General features: G+C 39.7%; 2 protein-coding genes across 2 annotated transcripts in view; one reads left to right on the forward strand and one right to left on the reverse strand.

The window, feature by feature from the left end:
• Positions 1-18,598, forward strand: part of TRPC4AP (transient receptor potential cation channel subfamily C member 4 associated protein) — a 72,692-nt gene that overhangs the window by 21,947 nt on the left and 32,147 nt on the right. Inside the window, exons 4-7 of the mRNA XM_059133441.1 lie at positions 4,214-4,271; positions 6,547-6,602; positions 9,284-9,412; positions 15,743-15,950. Of these exons, the coding sequence (XP_058989424.1) occupies positions 4,214-4,271; positions 6,547-6,602; positions 9,284-9,412; positions 15,743-15,950 (451 nt within the window). The remainder of the gene's footprint in view (positions 1-4,213; positions 4,272-6,546; positions 6,603-9,283; positions 9,413-15,742; positions 15,951-18,598) is intronic.
• Positions 5,018-6,335, reverse strand: LOC131807686 (small ribosomal subunit protein uS14-like). The gene is given in 2 exon segments (XM_059133259.1): positions 5,018-5,195; positions 6,331-6,335. Coding segments are annotated over 2 exon segments (183 nt in total).

Consider the following 18,598-nt stretch of genomic DNA (forward strand, 5'->3'; position numbering starts at 1 on the left):
GGAGGGGCAGAGGGGGAGACTCTTCAAGCAGACTCCCTGCTGAGCTCAGAGCCTGACAAGGAGCTTGATTTCACAACCCTGAGGTCAAGACCTGAGCTAAAATCAGAGTCGGCCACTTAATTGAGCCACCTAGGCACCCCTCGTTTTCCTATTTTTTAATTGGGTTGTCTTGTGCATTCTAAGAGTACCTTATGTATTCTCTTCGTAGTTCTTAAAATTTGCTGCCTTCTGTCAGCGGGATTGAATCTCTTTGTGTGTGTTTATAAGTAGTTCCTTTTCTGCCAGTTACCTCTTCGTAGCTTTTGATCCTTTCCTATTTGATTATCGGGTCTTTCTCTTACTGATTTTCTGTCTTAGTTCTTTGGACTGCCATAAAAGACCATCACAGACTGGGTAACTGATAAGCAAAAGAAGTCTCTTTCTTATAGTTCTGGAGGCTGGGAATTCCATGCTCCTGACACTGGCAGATTTGGTTTCTGGTGAAGGCCATCTTCCAGGTTGCAGACTGCCAGCCTCTCCCCGTGTCCTCTCATAGTGGAAGGGGCTAGGGAATCTCTCAGGAGCCTCTTTTAGAAGGGCATAATCCCATTTATGAGGGCTCTGCCCTCTGAACCTAATCAGCTTCAAAAGGCCCCACAGCTTAATGCTGCCACATTTGGCATTAGGATTTAACATGAATTTTGGGAGGACACAGAGGTTTAGACTGTAGCACTTTGTGATTACTCAGTTTTTAAAGGTCATTTGTTATATGTGCTGTATTTTTTTTTCCAAGTTTGAGAATTGAATTTTGACTTTGTTTATGGTACTTTTAAATGTAGGTAGGGGGCCTTACTTTTTAGGTTATCAGATTGCTCAGTCTTTCCTTTTATGGCTTCAGAACTTTGTTTCTTGCTTTTCCTGCTGGTGGATTATAAGCTGTGTCTCCTTTCTTGGTAATATTTTTAAAAGTTGTTATCATATATGTTTAAATTTTTGTACCATGTAATGAGTGAGGGACTGGGATCCTACTCCTCCAATCCCCCATATCTGTCCTTATTCCCAGGGTGTCATGGTTATTTTGTATCTTGATCTGGCTGGTGACTGTACAGGAATGATGTTCACTTTGTAAAAACTGGAGCTGTATATTTATGGTTTATACTTTACTGTCTCCGTATGTTATATTGCAATTTATTTATTTATTTAAAGATTTTATTTATTTATTTGACAAACAGAGATCTCAAGTAGGCAGAGAGGCAGGTGGAGAGAGAGGGGAAAGCAGGCTCCCTGCTGAGCAGAGAGCCCGATGCGGGGCTCGATCCCAGTACCCTAAGATCATGACCTGAGCCGAAGGCAGAGGCTTAACACACTGACCCACCCAGGTGCCTGTTATATTGCAATTTAAAAATGGTTTCCTTAAAGATGCCATTTGCCATGAAAGTAAAGATCATTACACATTTGCAGCCATAGCATCAGCCTTAGCCTTCATTCCCTAATTGTTGCTCTGCATTGCCTCTCCTTAGCAGCTCTAGTGGTCTCGCAGCGTGGCCTTAATGGCCAGCATGAGGGGCCCTTCACCTCTGAATTGTTCATCAAGGAATTTATTTAATATAAACCAGTAGATTTATGGAAGGATAAAAGAATAACGTGGGTTTCTAGCCGGCTATCTGTTGGCAGTGACTATGTGGTTTTCTGTTGCAGGTGCTGGTCATGGACATTTTGCATCCTAGTTTCTTGATTTTGTTTGGTTTTGGTCTGCTTTGTAGAAGATTAGCTTCTCCAGGAATTTCAGTCTGTTCATAAATATGAGCTTTTGCTTGGGACCTTTTGCTCTTCACTTACCTTAACTTGGATGCATTTGTTCTTGTCGAACTCCCTTGTCATCTTGCTCTTGGAAGTATTTTTGAGACTGAGCTCTTTATTTCTTCCTCTGCCAGTCACTAGCCAGGCCCCAAAGTAACCCTCTCTTCAGTCTGCTGCCCAAAGCTCAGCTGAATTGCAATAATTGGGAGTGCTGCTGGGTAGACCACTCCTTTGTCAACCCTGACGTGAAGCGTCAGGGTCAGGTAGGTAACTTACTGGAGCATGGAGGCCCAAGTCAGCTGACCTGTGTAAATTAAATGCCTGCAAGGACTGTGGAGAAGTGGAGAGTGACCTCTTTTATGGGGAAGTGACTCTTGCATGCCCATTGATTGCTGTTGCCCTGGGGCAAGTGGGAAATCTAGATTCTTTTGCAAAATCTCCCAGCTTTTCAGTAGGTGTGGATCAAATGAAATGTCTGTGGGCCAGGTATAATCCGTAGCTTGACATCCAAGAACTTTTAATTTATTCATTGACTTAGTTTATCTTCCATGTGGAGTGAATTTATATTCTGTGCAGTTGAGCATCTTACACCTTTGGATAATTGTGGGAGGTGAGGCATCTCTTTTGAAAACTGTAGTATGGCTTAGTCCTTAAAGGTCATTACCCATTTTTGCCTTGTTTACATTTCTGTAAATCTCATGAAGATGTAAGTCAGAATGCGATGAAGCTCTGTATGCGAAGATGCTTAGTATAGCTTCATGGATAGTAGTTAAAAGTGTCCATCAGAAGGAAGGTAATTTTTGTTCTCTGTAAGGTCAGTAGTTATATAATTGATTTTCTGTTATTTTCTAATCTTTACTAAATTAGTTTTTTTTTTTTTTTAAGATTTATTTATTTATTTATTTGACAAAGAGAGAGATCACAAGTAGGCAGAGAGAGAGAGTAGGAGAGAGAGAGGGAAGCAGGCTCCCCACTGAGCAGAGAGCCTGATTCGGGCCTGATCCCAGGACCCTGAGATCATGACCTGAATTGAAGGCAGAGGCTTAACCCACTGACCCACCCAGGTGCCCTACTAAGTTAGTTTTTACTCTAATTCTATTTTTTTCCTTTTTTCTGCTTGCTTTGGGTTTGTACCTCTTCTTCCAATGTCTCAATGTAGAAGGTTAGGTTACTGGTTTGAGATAATTCTTTTTTGTTTTTTTGGTTTTTTAAGTATAAGCACTTAAAATTATAAATTTCCCTCTAAACACTGCTTTAGCTGTATCATAAGTTTAACTGTATTCTTTTATCTCAAAGTATTTTTCAGTTTTCCTTGTGATTTCTTCTTCAACTCATTGATAAATTAGGATTTGTTTTTTAATTATCCACATTGGTGAATTTCCTTCTGTTATTTTTAATTTCATTTCCTTGTGCTCAGAGAATATGCTTTGATAAGTTCAATACCTCTTAATTTATAAGGCTTGTTTTATGGTCTAATACGTGATTTATCTTGGAAAATATTCCATGTGTGCTTGAGTTGAATGTATATTCTGTTGCTAGGCAAAATGCTGTATAGGTGTCTGTTAGAGCTTGTTGGTTTATAATGTTCAAGTATTCCTGTTTCTTTGGTGATGCTTAATTGTCCATTATTAAAGGTGGAATATTGAAGTGTATGTTATTTTTGAATTGTCTGTACTTAGCTTCTGTCGGCATTTGCTTCATGTATTGTGAGGCTTTGTTGTTAGGTGCATGTATTTATAATTGTTCTATCTTCCTGATTGATTGACCCTGTTCTCATAATAAACTGTCCTTTGTCTCAGTCGAATGGGTTTTAAATGCATGCTTATTGTAAAGAGTGTAAGCAAAAATTATGTGTCATATTAAAAGTATGTAAAATGTAAAATGAATGCATAACATCCCCATCCCCTGTAGAAATCTGTATTAAGAGTTTATAAGTGTATCTTTTGAGATTCTGTTTTTATTAACTTATGTCTGTAAAAGAATATAAATGTTCTTAAAGCAAAAGAGGAATCCTAGTGATAACGTTCTATAGCTTTTAAAAAATTAAAACTGCATTGGATCCCAGAGATTATCTAGTCCAACATGCTTATTTTGTTTAAATGAGATAACTGAGGCCATGGAGGGATATTGACTTGCCCAAGTTGACATGGGGACTAGGTGGCTGAGCTGTGACTGAGGTTTCCTGACCCTTGGTACAGTGCTCATTCCCGCAAGCCTCACTGCCTTGTGTCTGTGTTGGGAACCAGAGGGTCTTTTAGTGCTGCGACAGGTATTTAGGTCATCATTTGTCATGGCAAAGATTGTTTTATAAGTTGTGCTTGGAGTTTATTTTGAACATTTTACCCAATTTTCTTTTCTTTCTTTGTTTCCTTTTTATCTTTCTTTCTTTCTTCCTTTCTTCTTCTTCTTCTTCTTTTTTTTTTTAAATATATAGCTCCTTGTAGAAATTCTTATGAGGCCTACGATCTCTATCCGGGGACAGAAACTGAAAAGTAAGTATACTTGCAAGCCACTGGTCCTCCTTCGCAGCTTGCTGATGTGATGTGATTCCAGAGACTTTTCTTCTTCCTACTCCTAGCTCAGCAGTGAGGGTCTGCCTTCCAGCATGTGCTCTCCACCTACTACCTAAGAGCTCTCTTTCTTCATTTTGTACTAGGTAGAAATACAGATCTGGGGCTATAAAAGAAAAAGTGTGAAAGCCACTGGGCTAAATGAATTGCATCGTTGTAGTTTCTAATTGTCATGGGCCCAGCTTTTGTGTTTTCTCTGGAAAGTCTTATTTGTCCTATCTAGTTTATTGAAGGAGTAACAAATAACCTGGTAAGATCATTTGTTTGTTTTATTTTAAAAAGTATATTTATTTTTTGTTGTTGTAAGGGTGATACATGCTCTTGGTAAGAAAATTTAGTTATTACCAGAAGTGATAAAGGTTGGAAAGACAGTGTTTTGGTAGCACATTAATTCTTAAGCTGGGTGATGGGCCTCTGGGTATTCTATTATTCCTTTTTATAACTTACACATGTTACAGAGGTCACAGAGATACATACATACATACATACATACTTACCACATGCCAGAAATCACTTTTAACACTTGATGAATGCCCTTCTACAAACATCATACATTTTTTTTTTTAATTGAAGTATTTTTATTTTATATACAGTGAGGTAGCATTAGGTAGGTATCCTGGATATCTACAGGCAAGGTAGGTATCTTGGCTGACCCATTCAAAGTTCACTTAATCCAACTTAATGAAGCCTTTGTCCTTTGTGTACTGACAGAAACACTGGTGGCCCATATTGAGGCTCTATATTCTGATCAGACTCTACCAGTTTGAGCATAGGTGGCAAGAAGGAGAACCCTGGGCAAACTTCCTAGCATGGCTCCCGGAGAGCTGCTGGGACCCATCTTGCTCTCTTGGATGCAATGAGGCAAAAGGAAAAATACATATTTTTTTAATTTAAAAAAATCCCCCCCTTAACCAGAACAGAACATATTATGTAAGGCCTCATTTTTATGTGCAGCAGTGGTTAAGAAGTTTCATATTCGTCTTTGATGTCTCAGCTTTGTACTCTATCTAAATTGGTTCTTCGTGTTCTCTGTCTAAGCTGATAGCAAGTCGCATCTTGTAATTACTTGTTGGTGTATTTGTTTTCCCTTTCTCCTACTAGGTTTAGAGACTCTCCCCCACCCCCAACCACTGTGGATTCTTTATCATCTGTAGAGTAGGTGCTGAATAAATAATTGATGAGTGAGTGAATCGCAATTCCCTTTGAAAATGAAAGGTCTAGAAATGCAGAGATGAACTGATCTGGTATGCCATCCTGCTCTGAAGCCATGAGATAAATGAAAAAGCCCCCACAGGTTGAAAGGTAGTGATAAGGGATACAGGACATCTGCACTGTCTCCAGATTTTATCAGATAACCCTTCTGGTCAAGCTGGCTTGGCAGGGCTACGCATTGACATCTCAGAGGGAGACCTAACATTTCAGAGTTTGTAGCAGCATAGGAATGAATGGAAGTAGTTCTTAAAAATAAAAGTAATGGTTCTTTTATTGATGGTTCATACTCAGTTTTATCCTCTCCAGGCTCAGGGGTCATAAAAATGTTTCCTTTTTGTCATATTCCTCTGTTCTTGCTCACGGAGAAGTAGCTAGTTCTCTGTTGGAGTTAGTAAGTTAGGCATTAAAAGACATTTCCCGAACAGAAATAACAAAGCAAAACAAAAACACACTTGTGAGTCTTTAGTAAAAATGATACCCTTGTTTGCTGCTAGGACAACCTTCCCTGGAAATTTATAACATGTAATCAGGAAGCTTATACTTTGGATTCTAGCAGTTCTGCTTTTGAAATGTATCTTGAGGAACCAATGCAACACAGGCATAGAAAGGCTGCATAAATAGTTTGTTTTTAGTCTATTTAAATAGCAAAAATCCCGCCCCCCAAACCCTGGATATCTTCTAAGCAAACTACAAAGGGAACATGGCTATTAAGAGAGGATACACAGGTTGAAAGTATGAAGACTGTGGAGCTTAAGTAGAAAACAGCTACTGCATCAAACCAAAAATCAGTATACAAATTGGTTTGTAGGTTCTGATGGGCATCACGAAAATCTTTGGTAAGCAAGGACTGGAAAGAGGTATGCTAAAAGGAAAAGAAGCATCTTGAAGGGGATTGTGAGGAACAGTTCTTAGGTTGAAAAATTTAATTCTATTATGCTATCTTTTCAGTAAGAAAAATAACCAGTTATTCTCCCTTCACTTTCAGTAAGTGATGAAATGTCCAAGGACTGTTTGAGCATCCTGTATAATACATGTGTCTGTGTAAGTACACCTGCCCTTGGGGGCCCAGTTATGTTCCTACCACATCTGCAGTGCTTGAGAAGGGAAAGTTCAAGGGGCGGGGGTGGACATGAAAGCTGTCCTCAGACATGCGGGGATCGGACTGACTTACGTGGGCCTGAGGACCAGGACCAGCAGGTGGAAATTGTGGGGAGGCAGAATTTTATAGAAATTCAGAATCAGGGCTCCTGTAGCAGATAGCAATCTCCTTTAGCCCTGGAGGTGTCCAAGCAAATACTGAACAATCATTTATCATTTATCATGTATAGATACACTGGAATAGTGTATGTCATCTGTAAGATTCCTTTATTTTATTTTTTTTTAAAGATTTTTCTTTATTTATTCTACAGACAGAGATCACAAGTAGGCAGAGAGGCAGTGCAGAGAGCCTGATGCGGTGCTCCACCCAGGACCCTGAGATCATGACCTGAGCCTAAGGCAGAGGTTTAACCCACTGAGCTACCTAGGCGACCCTAAGATTCCTTTTAATTCCATTATTTCTGTTCCTTCATTTTCCTTGTTAGAAAGCAAAAGCCCCACCAGCGTAGTAAGTAGGAGACTGTTTGATTGACTCCTAAAAAGGAAAGAATAGTGAATAAAACAGCAATTTGGTAGAAAGGAAAAAGCCTAGCACTTAGTGCTAGAACTGGATTTGGAGTTCTGGCTCCTGCATCAGTGATTATTAATTTAGCTCCCTGAGCTTTAGTTTCTCATCTGGAGAGTGCAGTCAGTAATCTTACTAGTATTGTAGGCTTGTTGTGAGGACTAAGTGAGATGTGAAAGCACTTTGTAAAGCAACATACAAGTGCTAGTGTTTGTTAAGACACAGTACCTATCTTTTAGGAACTTATGTGGTCACCGGTACTCGGTGAATCATAATACACACCAGAATGAAACAAAGGCTCCTGTAGAAGTGAAACTTATATGTTATGAAAATACAATGGGACATTTAATTCCATTTCATTTCTTGCCTCATTCAGAAGGAGATGTCAGGCGTTCTTGAAGTGATATGTAAAATCTACCAAGATCATGAATCATATATTTAGAAGTAGGTAAGAAAGAAGAGTGTAGAACAAGTTGAGGGCATAACATGTATGCAGGAATTGGGCTGCCCAAAAAATCATATGTCGTCTGGATAGGGCACACATTTCGGTTTAAGCTGCTTCTTTTTTTTTTTAAAGATTTTTTTTTTTAATTTATTTGACAGACAGAGATCACAGGTAGACAGAGAGGCAGGCAGAGAGAGAGGAAGGAAAGCAGGCTCCCTGCTGAGCAGAGAGCCCGATGTGGGGCTCGATCCCAGAACCCCGGGATCATGACCCAAGCTGAAAGCAGAGGCTTTAACCCACTGAGCCACCCAGGCGCCCCTTTTTTAAAAGATTTTACTTATTTGGCAGAGAGAGATCACAGGTAGGCAGAGACAGAGAGAGAGAGAGAGGAAGCAGGCTCCCTGCCTAGCAGAGAGCCCGATGCGGTACTCGATGCCAGGACCCTGAGATCATGACCTGAGCTGAAGGCAGAGGCTCAACCCGCTGAGCCATGCAGGCAGCCCCTCGGTTTAAGCTTCTTATCAACCAACATAAATAGGGAAGTAAGTTTCAACACTTACACAGTTCAGCATCTGTAATCGTCCCATGCAACAGAAGCACAGTGTGAGCCACGTAGATTATTATAAATTTTCTTATAGCCACATGTTTTTAGAAAGGAAGAAAAAAGTAGGAAGAAATAGGTGAGAATAATTTTAATAGTATATTTTATTTAGCATAGTATATCAAGATTATTCCAACATGTAAATAATGTAAGTAATTATTAATGGGATATTTATCTCCTTTTTTTGTACTAAGCTTTCAAAATCCAGTGTGTTTTTTATACCTTGAGCACATCTCAGTTCAGACTAGCCATGTTTCAGGTGCTCAGTAGCCACGTGTTTTTAGTGGACAGATAGGCGCAGACCGATAAGAACAGTAAATTAACTAGTTGTTCAGCTAACACACAACTACTCTTGCAGCTAAGGGCAGTAAGAACTTGTCCTTAATTTAAAAAATATGTGTATGATGTAATGACTTCATCATTGGCAACTTCCATATAATCATTAGTTTTATGAGGCTGTTTGTTATTAATGACACTTAATAATAGTCCCGCAAAACACAGTTCATGAAAGAAGGAAAGAAAAGGAAACAAAAATGTGAAGAACATAGAATGATATGGTCCAACTCTGCTAATGTGGCTTAATTTCAGGGATTAGGCAGAAACCAAGAAATGTCTGACAGTGCCTGCTTTGGGGTGGAAACTTGTGCAAATTGTTGCTGACCTGAAGTAAACATGCCCTACCTAAGGACATTTACATTCCAAATTTAAAATATACTGCTGGCCAAATAAAACTTGGCCTACTGGATGCTTGTTTGTAGCTCCTCGTTCGGTTACTAGGCAGATACTAGGTCAAGACCCTGTGATGGACCCACCATGAAAAAACCCCTCCCCTCAAAATGCATTTGCACACAGTGTTTCGTATATAGTTTTAGTGATTTAAGGCCTCTGCCGAGAATTCGAGATGTAGGTTGGAATTGCTTTTCTGGTTTCTAGAAGGAGGATACCTTGTTTTTCATGTTTTATTTTGTGATTATAACCTATTTTGCCATTTTTCTCCTTTTCCCTTGTGATAGACGGAAGGAGTTACAAAGCGTTTGGCAGAAAAGAATGACTTTGTGATCTTCCTGTTTACATTGATGACGAGTAAGAAAACATTCTTACAAACAGCAACCCTCATTGAAGATATTTTGGGGGTTAAAAAGGTGAGCTATGTTTTCTAGCAGGTGGGTGACCAGACAGGGGAGGGTGTGTCAGACAATTGGATTCTCAAACCTGAATGATGTACAGAGCTCTTTTAAAGGAAATTCCTCCATATGCCTAATGTTAACTTTTTTTTATTTAAATATATTCAAGTACAAACCTAGGTCTTACTCCTTTTGGTGGTTTTTAAATGACAATAAACCTAAATCAGTATATAAATTGAAATCGATCTAATGATAAGACTCAGAAGTTCAGATTGACTTTGTTTTTAATATGATGGCTAATGCCACTTTGTCAAAATCAAATTGCCCCTCATTAATTATTATGTTGCAAGATCTTTGTAGCATACTAACACTGCTGTATGCTATGGAATGACTCCATTTTCCTACCATTTTTCTTTATTTGAATGCTGTGAAACCTTCATTCATTAGCTGGTGATGTTCGACTTTTATTTATTAAGTCTGCTTCTGTTTATTCTCATTAGTCTTCAGCAGTTAAAATTTAATTCATATCAGTGTAGAGGACACAGATGTGAGCACTGACATCCTGCCACTTGGTCATAAGATTGACATTCAAAAAGATCCAGAATATGCTTTAAAAAAAACATGCACATGCAAAGGAGCACCTGGTTGGCTCTGTCGATGGAGCATAGGACTCTTGATCTCAGGGTGGTGAGTTTAAGCCTCACGTTGAGTGAAGATCAGTCTTTGTTCCATGCCTCCATGTTGGTTGCAGGCTGGCACATTTCTTCCTCTTATAACTGAGGAGGCAGGAGCAGCCTCTTAGAATTGCTGTTGCAGGGAAAAGGCTTCCCACGTGCATTGTGGTTACCCCAGCTTTCATTTCTGTCTTTCTGCTGTGTTTTCCCCGGGTGCTGCTTGTCATGCTCAGGCGGAAGATGCACAAGTGGCCCATTGTCTGTAGGAACACACTGGAGATGTGTGCAGGTCCCAGACAGACCCTTTGTACCCTATAATAAAAAGGCTTTGTTATTTTTCCAATAATTGTATGCTCCAGCCAGTGTGTGAAAGAGGGCTTCCAGGGCGGAAACACCAAACTCCCAGGCAGTCTGAGCACGGGAGTCTGGGATTGCTCCTTCCTAACTTCTCCCGCTTGTCCCTTGTGCCCTGACATGCTCATTTTTTGTGTGTTACCAAAAATAGTGATGAGTTCTGCTAGGCATGGTTACCTTGGTGCAGTTTGAAAAGGGGATAGAGACCATAAAGAAAATGGGAACCCAAGTCACAAACTGGGAAATGATATATGTAACCCATGTAACAAACAAAGGATTGGTATGCAGAATTTATCAAGAGGTCTTACAAATCAGCAAGAAAAAGACACAGGGGCGCCTGGGTGGCTCAGTGGGTTAAGCTGCTGCCTTCGGCCCAGGTCATGATCTCAGGGTCCTGGGATCAAGTTCCGCATGGGGCTCTCTGCTCAGCGGGGAGCCTGCTTCCTCCTCTCTCTCTCTGCCTGCCTCTCTGTCTATTTGTGGTCTCTCTCTGTCAAATAAAGAAATAAAATCTTTAAAAAAAAAAAAAAAAAAAGGAAAGAAAAAGACACATAGCCTGGTAAAGAAAAGGGAGTGGGGGGGTAGGCAATGATAGTAACAAACATTTCACAAAAGAGAAACAATCCATAAAAAGAATATGTTTAACTTCATCGATGATCAGGGCAATGCAAATTAAGACCACAGTGAGAGAGAGAGAGAGCAAACGTTGGTGAAAATGTGTATCATTGGCCTTTCTTTCCTTCTTTGGCTTTTTTTTTTTTCTTTTAAAGTAGGCTCCATGCTCAGCATGGGGTCCCAACATGGGGCTTGAACTCACAATCCTGAAATCAAACCTGAGCTGAGATCAAGAGTCAGATGCTTAACTAACTGAGCTACCCAGGCACCCCAAGAATGTATATCATTGCAATCACTTATGTACTGCTGATAACCTTCTTGTTTCTGCAGAATCTATTCATCTTTCTTTGTTTTCTGGTTGAATATGTGCATTCCCTGTGACCCAGCACCTAGGGAAGCACTACCTTGAGGGCTGAGACATCATTCTTGTGCCTGGGTCACCTATAGTCTATGTCCAGGCATGCTTGTGGATAAACCCAATCCCAGAACAGTAGTTCTCAGAAGTGAAAACACTACATCGAAGCCAAGAGGTTGTGAAATCAATTCATTCATTGAGTCTACCAGCTAAAAAAGAAAAGATTCAAGTGTGTCATGTAAGGGTATTATTTAAGTTTTTGTTACATAGTTATGTATGTTTTATTGGGTTGTGATGGAAATTTTTTCTTCTTAATGGACATTGTCAGAATGGTTTAGAAGCCACTGCTCCAGAAAAACTTCTGCACATGTACATCAAGAAACGCTTAAGAATGTTTATAGTATTGTTTCCGAGTTAAAAACTGAAGCTAAATCCATGATCCATCAACAGGAGAATGGATAAATTTTCTCTATTCACACAATGAATATTATAGAGTTGCGGAAGTGAATAAGCTGTTGCTATGGGCAACAACATAGCTAAATCGTAGAAATAGATCGAAGTTGGTTGCAGAAGACTGTAGTATCTTTTTATTTTTATATTTTTTAAAGAGAGAGTGTGAGCAGGGGAGGGACACAGGGAGAGAGAGAGAATCTTAAGCAGGCTCCAAGCTCAGCACGGAGGTACCAGTGTAGGGCTGGATCTCATCACTCTGAGATCATGACCTGAGCCGAAACCAAGAGCTAGATGTTTACTTGACTGAGGCACCCAGGTGCTCCTAGTATTATCATTCTTATAAAGCTCTGAAATAAGCAAACTCAACTCATACATATAAAACAATTTTTTTTTTTAAGATTTTGTTTCTTTATTTGACAGAGAGAAATCACAAGTAGACAGAGAGGCAGGCAGAGAGAGAGAGAGAGAGGGAAGCAGGCTCCCTGCTGAGCAGAGAGCCTGATGCGGGACTCGATTCCAGGACCCTGAGATCATGACCTGAGCTGAAGGCAGCGGCTTAACCCACTGAGCCACTCAGGCGCCCCTAAAACTATTTTTTTTTTAACAGTAAAAGGAAAGTAATTCAATTATGGTTACCTCTGGCAGAGAGTGTGGAAGATGTGATGGGAAAGATACACAGAGCTCTTCACTTGGTTATGCCTCATAACATATGTTGTATGTATCAGATATTAAAATATGGCACAGAAAGTGGGCTTGGAGGGCAGTGGGACCTGGTTTGTGACCCATACACTAAGTTAGGGCTAGAGGAATGGGACTGAAAGTTACAGTTTCCTCTCATAACAGTCGCTAACTTTTGGGGTGCCTGGGTGACTCAGTTGTTGAGTGTCTGCCTTCGGCTCAGGTCGTGGTCCCAGGATCCTGGAATCGAGCCCCGTGTCGGGCTCCCTGCTCAGAGGAAGGCCTGCTTCTCCCTGTCCCACTCCCCCTTCTTGCGTTCACTCTCTCGCTGTGTTTCTCTCTGTCAAATGAATAAAATTTAAAAAAAAAAATTGCTAACTTTTGTGTACTGGGGGAAGGAAAAGGCAAAGGTAGAAGCAGCTGTTCCCAAATAGCCCCTCAGCAAACTCCTGTTCTTCATTACCAGATTTAAGAGCGGAGGTCATGGGGACTTCTGGGAATCATTCACTTGTTCAGTTCACATTTACTGAGACCCTTGCTACCAAGTCTTATGTGCTGAGGCTCTGGAAAGAAAGTAAGACACACAGCTCCCTCAATGTAGTGTGAGTTTGTTTGAAAATGGAGGAACAGGTATCACAAGATCCTGTGACATGTGCAGTGATAGAGAAGTACCCAGTCTAGTGGAAGTGAATTAGTGAGATGAAGGGTAGTAGCTATAATCTGAGGATATAAGGATGTTTCAGAAGAAGAGAAGCTCATGTAATGCACATTTGCAGATTTTTTTTAAAGATTTTATTTATTTATTCGACAGAGAGAGAGAGAGAAATCACAAGTAGGCAGAGAGGCGGGCAGAGAGAGAGGGGGAAACAGGCTCCCCGCTGAGCAGAGAGCCCCATGCAGGGCTCGATCCCAGGATCCTGAGATTATGACCTGAGCCAGAGGCAGAGGCTTAACCCACTGAGCCACCCAGGTGCCCCACATTTGCAGATTTTAAAGAAGAAAAAAAAAAGAATGTAGCCAAATAAAAAGCATTTCATGAAATTCAATAGTCATTAATGGTAAAAGCTAAGAATAAAAGGAAAGCACATTAGTTTGACATAGGATATCAAAACTTAAAGTAGACATTAAAATTCATGTTAAAACTTTGGAAATATTCCTGTTAAAGTTAAAAAAAAAAAAAAGACAAGAATGCCTGCTATCACTTACTCTCAGTAATTGGTTATATGTACACATACACATACACATACACCTATAGGAATGGTCATTGCAACAGTGTTTAATAGTGAAAAATTACAGTCCACCTAAACATACATCCATATATATGGATGTATGTTTAAATACATAGTGGGGTAAAGCAGTGAAAAATGAATGAATTAGAGCTACTTCTGTCAGAGTAGTTACATCCCACTGTTGAGGCACGTCTGACTGGCTCAGTCAGTAGGACATGTGACCCTTGATCTCGGGGTCCTGAGTTCAAGCCCCACTTTGGGCCTAGAGCCTACTTAAAAATAAATAAGTGTTAAAAAAGAAGTACTAACTTTTTCTTATCTGAAGTGACCCAAATTAAAAAATAAAAAATTCCAGTGTTGACAAAAAAGTAAGGTATAATGTAGCATTCACATTGCGTCTAGAACACTACCATATGTTTTTTAATTTTTTGGTTTATTTTTTATTGGAGTATAATTGACATGCAATATTATATTGGTTTCAGGTCTACAGCATAGTGATTCAGAGATTTTACACATGAAGCCATGCTGACCACCATGTTACCATATATTGTTATTACAGTGTTATTGACTGTATTCTCCATGCTGTACTTTTCATCCCCACGACTTATTTATTTTATAACTGGAAGTTTGTACCTCTTAATCCCTTTGACCTATTCTGCTCATTCCTCCCAGTCCCCTCCCTTCTGACAACCACCAGTTCTCTGTATTTGAGTCTTTATCTGTTTTGTTTATTTGTTTTGTAGATTCCACATATGAGTGAAATCATGGAGTATTTGCCTTTTCTGTAACTTATTTTGCTTAGCATTATACTCTAGATCCATTCACGTCCTTGCAAGTGGGAAGATCTCATTCTTTGTGGCTGCATAATATTCCATCGGCTATGTATACCATGTCTTCTTTATCCATTCATCTATGGATGAACACTTGGGTTCTTCTATACTTAGTTATTGTAAATAATGCTGCAGTAAACGTAGGAGGTGCATGTATCTTTTCAAATTATCATTTTTGTTTTCTTGGGGTTAATACCCAGTAATGGAATTACTAGATCATATGGTATTTCTACTTTTAATTTTTTGAGGAACCTCCAGCTGTTTGCACAGAGGGAGCACCAGTTTACATTTGTACCAGTGGTGCATGAGGGGTCCTTTTTTCCACATCCTCTCTGACACTTCTCATTTCCTGCCTTTTTAATATTAGCCATTGTGACAGGCGTAAGGTTTTGATTTGTATTTCCCTCATGATCAGTGATGCTGAGCATCTTTTCAGGGTCTATTGGCCTCCTGGATGTCTTTGGAAAAGAGTTTATTCAGGTCCTTGGCCCATTTTTAATCAGATTATTTTTGGTGTTGAATTGTGTGAGTTCTTTATATTGGTGATTAGCCCCTCATCAGATGTATCCTTAGCAAATATCTTTTCCCGTTCAGTAGGTTGCCTTTTTGTTTTGTTGCTGTTTCCTTTGCTTTAATACCATATATTTTTATGGAAATATAAGAACATGTATGGAAACAATAAACAGTTCAAAATAATGGTTACCTCCAGTGGGAGAGATGGGAATACAACTGGGTAGGAGTGCACAGGGGCCTTCAGCTACATTTGAAATATTGTATTTCTTAGAAAGAAAATGTCTGTAGTAGGAATGGCAATTTGTGAGTGAGTGGTAAAATTTGCGTGGTAGGCATTTCTTCTCTTTCCTTTTTCAAATAGACAAAATGAGTCACATGAACAAAGAGAAATGAGAATAGTGGTGCTCCAAAGGATTTAATCCTGAGACCGGTCCTATGAAGCATGTCAGTCCCATTTGACAGTTGAGCAAATACTTAGAGAGGTTCCATAACTTACCTACATTTGCACAACTGCAGTTTGCAGGGCCAGGATCTGGACCTAAGTTGGTTTAGCTACTAGGTCCCATTTTTAGGGGAATACAAAAGAGGGGCGCATCCAGCCTCAAATGAACTGAGCATGGGGATTGTTTTGTTTGTGTCTTCTGTAGGAAATGATCCGACTAGACGAAGTCCCCAATCTGAGTTCTTTAGTATCCAATTTTGATCAGCAGCAGCTTGCTAATTTCTGCCGGATTCTGGCTGTCACCATTTCAGAGATGGATACAGGGAATGATGATAAGCACACACTACTTGCCAAAAATGCTCAGCAGAAGAAGAGCTTGAGCTTGGGGCCTTCTGCAGCTGAAATCAACCAAGGTAAGGTCTCTTAAATTTTCAGAGTTTTGAGACTATGGCTCTGAGACCCCTTCATAAATTATCTACTCTTTCAGTATCTCTAGGGTGATTCATGTGAAGGCTCCAAGGTCCACTTAGAGTATGCACATTTTGTGTGGGTGTGTATCTCTTCATTATTTTAGGGGGCCGCAAAAGTCCATAACTTTTATCCGATTTTTGAATTGATTCAGAATCTTAGAAAAGTTAAAAACTAGGGGCACCTGGGTTGCTCAGTTGGTAAGCATGAGACTCTTGATTTCAGGTCAGGTCATGATCTTAGGGTCATGAGATCAAGCGCCATGTCAGGCTCTGTGTGGGGCATGGAGCCTGCTTAAGATTCTTTCTCTCCCTCTCCTCGCACTCTCTCTCTTTAAAAAAAAAAAAAAAGTTAAGAACCATTGTTTATCAGAATTACAAATATACTTACCTTTTGATCACTAGGCCTTTTCTGGGTCTTTATGTTATAGATATATAGGATATGTATATTCAGGGTCATTCATTGCAACATTATAGTAACAAAAATACCAGAAACAAGAGGCCACTTAATTTCTAGAATATTTATGTAATGGGAAATTGTATGGCTGTTAAGAAAAAAGGATGAAGAAGATTTCTGTGTATTGATACAAGAAAATATCTTCAAGATGTATTACTGTTAAAAAGGAAAATGCAGAGCTGTGTGTATAGTATGATACTTTGTGTGGTAAAGCAGAGATGGGGGAATATGATCAGATGTATTTGTTTGCTCATATGTAGTATGCGTTAACTGAAAGCATGCACAAGAAACTGAAAATGGTTACCTGTTGGGGGTGGCCAGAATAGAGGTAGATGACAACAGCAGAAGTAGGACTTTTTTTTTTTAAGATTTGTGTGTGTGAGAGAGAGAGAGAGAGAGAAAGAGAGAGAGAACGTACTCATGCATGATTGGGGGTGGGGCAGAGGGAGAAGCAGACTCTCTGGCAAGGAGTCTGCTGTGGAGCTCGATCCCAGGACCCTGGGATCATGACCTGAGCCAAAGGCAGAAGCTTAACCCACTGAGCCACCCAAGCGCCCTGGAAGTAGGACTTATTAATGCATTTATTTATATATTTGATTTTAGAACCATGTGAGAGTGTATTAGTTAGTTCCCTACTTACTGTTTTTTCGGTAGCAAGAGAACTTTTTTCTATTTCTGTGCTGGTCTAAGCAGATTTGGGGGAAATTTGGCATATATCTGTTTTGGTTGTAAGAGTAGAGATGGTCCATATTTGAACTATAATATTTATGTGTCTTAAAACCTAGTTCTTAAACATCAACAGACTAACGTATAGCTGTGTGCCTCAGGGTTAACTGAATAACCAAGGTGAAATAATAAAAACTTAGTATTTAAAAGCAGCAGTAGAGAGCCATGATCGTCCTGTGGCAGCCCTGATGATGCTTTGAAAACAATACTTTTCTGAAGTCTGGTTGACCCCATGTGTGCATTCCCAGGCCCGGCTCTGCACACTTGCTAAGTGCAGCACAGCAGCCTCGCTTCTGACTACTGAATGTGAGTCCTCCCTTAGCTCTGTGAGTGTTGGAGTTACGAACACCAAATGGTCAGAACTGTGTTTCTAGTTATTAAGGAATATAATTTTACATGTTTTAGTCATATGTAAAAACAGAAATATGTAACTCTGTGAACCCCAGTTTCATGGTTCCCCCTCCAGGCTTGTTTTTCTTCCCGATTCCATAGATCCAAGGCCCTCCTTTGGTCTTTGTGGGCTTTTCTTCCCTTCCCCCCGTCCTTTCTTACGACTTTTTTTTCTTTTTTTTTTTTTCTTTCTTATGACTTTTAAGGAGTGCTCATTTTAACAAATCATAAAATATACATTCTTAAAAACGTGAATTTTATTATAACTAAATTATACCTTAAAGCTGATTTAAACACACTGACGAAAGCTCACATTTGTTAAGTTCCCACTATGTAGCAAACATTGAGGTAACTGCATTAGCTAGGAATGATTTTATTTGCCCTCCAAGTAGTCCTGTGAAATAGAGGTTTGCATCCCCTTTGCACAGCTTAGGAAGGTGAGGGTCATAAATGTTCACTATTAGGTACCTGTGTGTGCTGAGGCACTGGGTCACTTTCATCTCAGTTTCCCATTTAAGGAAACTGTTCTGGCAGATTATTTTTATCCTGCTAGTATCAATTACCTTTACATACCTGTTTTTAAGCTGCCTTAAGTGAAACCAGCATTGCCCATCATTCTTGGAGGACAAGGTATTCTAGTCAGTTGGTTTTTTTTAATTAACTGAGAGTTAACCTCAAACCCAGGTTTCTTTGATTTGAGTCATTAAAAAAAGAAAGTCTTCATAAAATAACTAAGTTCACTTGTATACCTGTGTGACTAATCCATGAGATAATCTACATGTGATGTCTGCTTACAGCTTTTGAGTTGAAGTTTTAGTAAATGTTGTATTTTGGCACAAGTTGTACAGGGTCTGACCTTTCCCAGCTCTCTGACCATAATTCCTGTTGCCCTGCCCCCCACTCCACACACATTTCTCTAGTCACATGCCCTGGGAAGGCCAAGGTGAACATAATTAAATCACAAGTACAATGAGAAAGATCTTAGTCCTCAATGTTGGCATGCTTCAGTTGAACTCCAGTA

The sequence above is a fragment of the Mustela lutreola genome, chromosome 9 (assembly GCF_030435805.1).
Source record: "Mustela lutreola isolate mMusLut2 chromosome 9, mMusLut2.pri, whole genome shotgun sequence".
Lineage (NCBI taxonomy): Eukaryota > Metazoa > Chordata > Mammalia > Carnivora > Mustelidae > Mustela > Mustela lutreola.